This window comes from Cynocephalus volans, chromosome 6 (assembly GCF_027409185.1).
Source record: "Cynocephalus volans isolate mCynVol1 chromosome 6, mCynVol1.pri, whole genome shotgun sequence".
Taxonomy (NCBI): Eukaryota; Metazoa; Chordata; class Mammalia; order Dermoptera; family Cynocephalidae; genus Cynocephalus; species Cynocephalus volans.
The window spans coordinates 133,264,186-133,271,373 of record NC_084465.1 but is presented as its reverse complement, the minus strand read 5'-3'; the positions used below and the strand labels follow the sequence as shown (position 1 = coordinate 133,271,373).

Genomic DNA, 7,188 nt, shown 5'->3' with positions numbered 1-7,188 from the left:
TTTGTAAAGTTTATGCAAAGAGAGAGAAAACAGCCATGCACACTGATTTGTATTTGCTCATCTAAATGTAAAGGAAAGTTGGGGTTTTAAGGTCTGTAGAAATAGACAAATCTTTTCCAGGCCTCTGAGGTGCTTGAAGATGCAATTAAAAAGAAAAACTTCTTAGTATCTTGTCTACATAAGTTATAGCACAGGGCTAAAATAGATCAGGGCTTCCAGGCAATACAAAATTAAAGTTAGTCAGTTACACCCTCTCTGAGCCATCACTGGTGATTACGCTAAGGTCATCACTATTCATATACTCTATGTCTCCACTTATACCTTTATTTTTTTTTAATTTTTATTTTTTTGTCTTTTTCGTGACCGGCACTCAGCCAGTGAGTGCACCGGCCATTCCTATATAGGATCTGAACCCGCGGCGGGAGCGTCGCTGCGCTCCCAGCGCCACACTCTCCCTAGTGCACCACGGGGTTGGCCCACCACTTATACCTTTAAAACATTTCCTATTTTTTGCCCCTATTCTAGTGTTGTAGTTAAGTGCGTGGACTCTGGAGTCTGATTGTAGGGGTTTAAATCCTGGCTCGGCCACTTTCTAGCCCTGTGATGTTGGGTAAGTCAATGAACCTCTCTGTGCCTAAATTTCTTTATCTGTAAAATGAGGGTAATAGTAGTATCTACTTTGGAATGTTGCTTGGAGGATTAATTAAGATGACATATGGAAAGTCCTTACAACAGTGCTTGGCCCATCATAAGCAATGAATAAATGTTAGCAATTGTTAATATTATAATTTGGCAATGCTTGCTCTAAGTCAGTTTGCCAAGAATATAAACCATTTCACATCCCCTCTCTGTCTTTCTCTAGCAAACCTGCAGAACATCTGATAAATAACTGTTGAATGGAACTATGTACCTCCCCCACCCCACTGCAATTCATATGTTAAAGCTCTAAACCCCCAATGTGACCATATTTGGAGATAGAACCTTTAGGGAGGTAATTAAGGTTAAATAAGGTCATAAAGGTGGGGTCCTAATCTAATAGGACTGGTGGCTTTATAGGAAGAGGAATACATACTAGACATCTGTCTCTCCACAGCACAAGGAGGAAAGGCCACAAGAGGACACAGAGAAAAGGTGGCCATCTACTAGCCAATAGGAGAAGCCTCATTAGAAACCAAAGCTCGCATCTTGATCTTGGATTTCCAGACTCCAAAAGTGTGAAAAATAAATATCTGTTGTAAAAGGCACCCAGTCTGTGGCAACCCTAGCAGACTAGTACAATAACTTTATAAAATTTCATAATTTAAATATTCAGTTAGGGACAAGTTAGCAGTACAGATAAACAGTCTCTGATGTTATCTCTGAACATCATTGACCCATTGTGTGAAGGTCTGGTGTCTACCACGACAGGTCGCAGAGACAGTCATCTATGCCCTTGATTCACATTCTGCTTGATTCACTCTGATGATAATAAATTTTTCCTACAGAATTCATTAAGGCCCCAGGCTGAGTACTAGATATGCAGGGATTATTATCTTCTTTGAGGAGCTCTCACTCTTACTTCTTTCTGCTTTGGGGCCTACCACAGAAGGTTTTGTAAGAATAAGAATTTGGTTGATTGAGTCACTGATAAGATTCTGGATTAGTGTGACCCTCATGTCAGCTATAAACTTTGAGACCTTCATGAGCTGGGAAATGCTGCCTGGAGTCCTGATTGGTTCAAGGTCTGAGGCTGCTCAAAGCCTGCCTTCAGATTTCTTTTGATTTCCTAAGTACTGGCTTCTCATGGGCTCTTCCTCCAGAGACCATGTCCCTTATGGGCTGGGTTTGCACCCCAGAGTTGCTTTTCAAAACTGTGTCCTCTCTTTTCCTTGACCTCAGTCCAGATTTTCCCAGGAAGTGTCTTTCCTCCAGTTTACAGAAGAATTCAGTTGGGTTGCAAGACCCAAGCTTGCAGAAATCCAAATTAATGAGAAGCTTTCAGAACAGAGTATTCTGTTTTAAGGAAGTTTTGCTTATAAATGTATCGTAGATATAATTATATGTAACATGTATGATATATATGATGATATGAATATTATAAACATGACATGCATGATAAATATATAAATATATTATGAACATATTTGTAAATAATAAACATGTCTTCTTGTTTCTTCTTACTACACTAGGCAATTTATAGATCGAGAGAATCGTCGAGTTTGGGTCTCCTCAGATTCACTCATTGACTTGTGAAAAGCTGTGTGGAATTTATTTCTGAATTTATTTCTCAGGTGTAGGGTGTTCAGAATCTGGAAGTAGGGACTATGTAAGTCATCTAGCTTTAGGAAAATACTGGTAAGGGCAAAATGACTTTTCAAATCATTTATCAAGGCTTTCCTAAGATCATCATTAAACAATAATCAAAATCAGAAAGAGAGAGAGAGAGAGATCCAAAAGGGTTTATTAGCCTGCACTGAATTTCCCAGTTAATGTCAGGGAAGATAAAACCAGATTTGATTTCTATGAATGTCGACTCTAAATGAACTGCACAGAAAATGTGAAAACGCACGAAGAGTAATCGTGCAAGCTGAGAGCGGTTGTTTTAAGGCTGTCCGCTTGGGAACGATAGTGCACGCCTGGCAAGCTCCCGGCCAGTCCGCAGTGGGGCGCTGCTCCGCGGCCAGGACTCGGTCCCTTAAGGGCCGGCCGCGCCCCGCCCCAGCCCGAGCCCCGGCGGCGGCCGATCCCCGCCCGTCGCGGGGGGCAGGACCGGGGGGGGGCGGGGGCCCGGCGCGGCCCAGCCCGGAGACCCTTTTAAAGCGCGGCGCGCGCGGCGGGGCATGGGGAGCGCGGCGCGCCCAGCTCCCGGCCGGGGCCCGGGCGAGCGCCGCCGCCGGCATGCTGCGCCCGCTGCTGCTCGCCGCGCTCTGGCTGGCCGGCCGCCCCGCGCCCGCCCGCGCCTGCCAGCTGCCCTCCGAGTGGAGGCCCCTGAGCGAGGGCTGCCGCGCCGAGCTGGCCGAGACCATCGTGTACGCCCGGGTGCTGGCGCTGCACCCGGAGGCGCCCGGCCTCTACAACTACCTGCCCTGGCAGTACGAGGCCGGCCAGGGCGGCCTCCTCTATTCGGCCGAGGTCGAGATGCTGTGCGACCAGGCGTGGGGCAGCATGCTGGAGGTGCCCGCCGGCTCCAGGCTCAACCTCACCGGCCTGGGCTACTTCTCGTGCCACTCCCACACCGTGGTCCAGGACTACTCCTATTTCTTCTTCCTCAGGTGAGCCCGGCGCCTCGCCGCCTCCTGGCGCGACCCCCCCCAGGTCGCCTGGAGCCGGGGCAGGAGCTCCCCAGGGCATCCCGTCCGTGCCAAATGGGAATATGCCTTAGGCTCCTTCCTCCCCTTACTCTTTATTCTCCCCTGCTCCGTCCCACGACTCTGGAAAGACCCCAGGGTCTATTCCTGGCTACCCCTGGCTTAAAGCTGTTTAACAAACAGGGATGATTTCTGTGCCGTGTACACAGAGGAGTGTTTCAGGCAAAAGCTCAAAATGCTTTCCAACAATCTGTTTGACTTAAAAAAAAAAAAAAAAAAAAAACTGGCTTCAGTGCGAGCAGCTTGGGATAGTGAGAAAAATCATCTCAGATCAGTCTGTCGTTGGAATTCTGGCTCTGCCCTTCCTAAGTGTGATTTCAGCAGGTTACTTAGCTTTCCAGTATCCTCACCTGCATCAAGTGAGAAGCAAGGCTGGTTGAGAGTGCAACACAGTAACTCATGCAAAGCACCTGGTGCAGAGTGGACGCTGAAACACCCGCTCCTCTCTCCACCCACGTAAATGCCAAGATGGAATGGTATGGAATGCATCGCGGCTGTCCTCGTTTCACTCTCCTATCAGCTGCCAGGGTGTTCAAAATAGCGGAGGTTTATGGGGGGACTTGCTGGGGGTAAGACCCTGGGTCACAGTGTTTTGAAGAGTATAGTGGCAAATCAGGCAGGAGGTCCTCTGATTTTTGACCACTGGAGTCTTGTGAAGTTCCATGATAGTTGGTCTGTGGTCAAGATGGATTTCATCTGCATAAGTGTTCAGTCAATTATTGTTGACTACTGAATTCTACTGAAATTTGAAATCGAGGACATCAGGTGGAACACTGAATTCATTGGTCGCCTCCCACTGAATTAGGGGAGTCATACAGACAACCGAGAAAGAGCAAAATGGAATCTAAGCTATGTATGAAGATAGCGAGTGAATTAACCCAAAGTTGTCATGATGGGTAATAGTTCCAGTCTTCCCAGTCTGTGAAACAGCACTGGGGACATTTGCAATGACTCCGACTGGGTCTGCAGATTCACTTTTAGCTCACTTCACTCAGAGAAAGAAAACAGTGAGTCCCACAGAGGGGCATTCGTAAGCTCATGGCAACACATGGTTTCCACATTGAAGCCAGAATTTCCAAGTTTAGAATACATGTTCTGCTTTGTGTTGGCTTGAGTGGCTTAGCTAGATGAAGTTAAATTAGCATTTTTGTTTTGTTTTGTTTTTTATTGCCAGAGAAGTGTAGTTTCTAAATAAAGTCAGCAAGGACTGAGAGTGCACTTCTTGATACAGAGAAACTTAACTCAGATTCATCATGTTTTTATTTAGGAAAAATACTGAGAACCAGCTATAAAACTATTCCATAACAAAACTTTGTTTTCTAAAGAGAAAAGAGCCCAAGTACTTGAGCAGACATTATTATTGTTTTTTATTTTTATCATGAGTACAATTTTGTCCAGTGATTCTGCGGTAGTCAGCCAGCTGTTTCATCTTTTGCTCTAACATAGTTACAAAAAGTTAGGGCAGAAATACAAAGTCAAACAGTAGTCTGGCAGATTTTCTATTCACAGGGCTGTCTTGCCCTGAAGTGTATTAACTATTGCATATAAATCACTCCTCCATTGTTATTCTGGGAGCCACTGAGACAAGAACAGACTCTGGTCAGTGTCACTGAGGGAAAGTGGCAGTGGAGACGCGCTGGCGAGCCTTGCGTGCCCTCTTCGGGCTGGAGTGTAACTTCCATTTCTCCTTTTCGTGACTCCTTTATCTTTCACAAGTGATTTACACTAGGCTCTATAAAAATGCTCGCTAATATTTATACTGCACTCACACGTGCCAAGTGCTTTACTTATGAACATTTTCTAATTCAATCCTTATAACACCACCAAGAAAGTAGGTACTACCATAATCCTTTTTACAAATTACAATACTGAGGTTTAGAGAAGTTAAGAAATGTGTTTCATGTTGTACATAAGTGGCAGCAGTAGGACTTGAACTCAGGTCATTACAACTGCCTACCTTTCACCAGGCAACAAGGAGCAGTCTGTCTATGAGAAGGAAGACCCCGTGGGGGACTTGGAAGATACACTAATAGACAAACAGGCTTGTGTACACACACTTTCCTCAAACTTATCTTTTTGAAGACCTTAAGGATAGACTCAGGTAGTGTGAGGCAGAGAAACAATGTTAAGGAGTGACTGTAGGAACTCCTCTGTGAGAGACATGCGAGACGTTGTGAAATTGGTGAGACCATCACAGTTGCTGGAAGCTGGTACACCCATGGCTGTCCAGTCTACATCTCTGCTTTTTTTTCCTCCCCCATTAGGATGGATGAAAATTATAACCTCTTGCCTCATGGAGTCAATTTCCAAGATGCCATATTTCCAGACACTCAAGAGAACAGAAGGATGTTTTCCAGCCTTTTCCAGTTTTCGAACTGTTCCCAAGGGCCGCAGCTGGTGACTTTCTCCAGTGACTGGGAGATCCAGGAAGACAATAGGGTAAGAATTGGCTGGACCCTGTGCCATAGCAAAATGATAGAAGACTACACCTTGTACGAATTTTGTGACCAAAGGAGTCAGGAATACTCTTCCAAAAGCCCAGACCAAAGAGTATTATACTCCCTGCCCCGCCAGTTGTTAGAAAACACTGCTCGTAAACTTTGGATTCCTGAGGCTTTACCATTGGATAAGGGGTTCTTTGCAAAGTATGGGAATAGGATGGGATGAAGGTTGGCATGCTGTGCCTCAGTTTCCTCGTCTAAAAAATGGGAACAATCTATCTCACAGGGCTGATGCAGTGTGACTTAAATATATAAAAAATGTAAATGTATGAATCCTTAGCATAGTGCTTGAAAGAGTTATCATTCAGTACATGGAAGCCATTGTGACTATTGTTGTTATTGTTATGGACAGCCCAGGGCTCTAAGGAGTTGTCTTAGAGGAAAGAAAAAGTCCTCAAGGAGATGAAATAAAATAACTATCATAGCTAACACTTCCTGTGATTCTTAACAACAGTTGTTAAGACCTACAGGATAGCCAAGGTAGTTGTAGGATGTAAGTGTCAAGATCGTTTGGGATATGACAATATAAAGGGATCTTCCAATCTAGGCCAAGTGGTAGAGTTGTGGGGAATTCTGAGGATTGTCACTTTTCCAAAGCAATGGCATTGCCACAACTGAGCTGGGATGGTAGTGGGTGGGGCCATGTCAGTCCAGGCCTGTAAGGCGGTGACCCCTCACTCCCAGTCTCCCATAGAGATATTTTTAGGGCAGTGTCAGACTGCTGGAGAGAGTTCTGATGTGGAAATCACATGGAATAAGGACCTTTTTTATGGGGTAATGAACCAATTTGCACGTTAGACAGCTCCCTTCTTCCCTCCCACGTGTGAAGGGTTTGAGGGGAGTGTCTTTCTCTTGTCTGGTGGGTTGGCCTGGGGTAGCTGCCTTATTCTTCCAAACCTCCTTATTTTCTGCCTAGGGCTCTCTGGGCCCCGGAGGCCTTCTTCTTGCTCTTGCATAGAAGCTGTTTGTGCTATGGGCAGATATGCCCAGGTAAGGGGAATTATTTATTCTTCTTTCACAGTCTCAAGAGGTTCCCTAGTTCCACCCTATTGACAGCGATCTAGGCTCTTCTAACCTTTCCTCCATGGTTCACCAGAATTTTCTGAATGCGTGTCCTATATTTTGCTCCCAACATGGTTTTAAGCACCTGTTTTTCTCCCTTTTTAGTCTTTATTTTTGTTCATGCCATATTGAATTGGACCCACCAAGTCTAAGCCTGTGTATCCCACACCCGAGTCACACCTGGTATATTCCAAATGGACTCTTTTTAGGCTTGGCCCTTTGGTTCTTTTTTTTTTTTTTTTTTTGGTGGGAGCTTTGCTTATAGGACTAGACCCTTG

General features: G+C 45.3%; 1 protein-coding gene across 1 annotated transcript in view; it reads left to right on the top strand.

The window, feature by feature from the left end:
* Window positions 1–2,877: 2,877 nt before the first annotated feature.
* Window positions 2,878–7,188, top strand: part of CCDC3 (coiled-coil domain containing 3) — a 92,529-nt gene continuing 88,218 nt past the window's right edge. Inside the window, exons 1-2 of the mRNA XM_063101389.1 lie at window positions 2,878–3,251; window positions 5,612–5,786. Coding sequence (XP_062957459.1) covers window positions 2,878–3,251; window positions 5,612–5,786 — 549 coding nt within the window. The remainder of the gene's footprint in view (window positions 3,252–5,611; window positions 5,787–7,188) is intronic.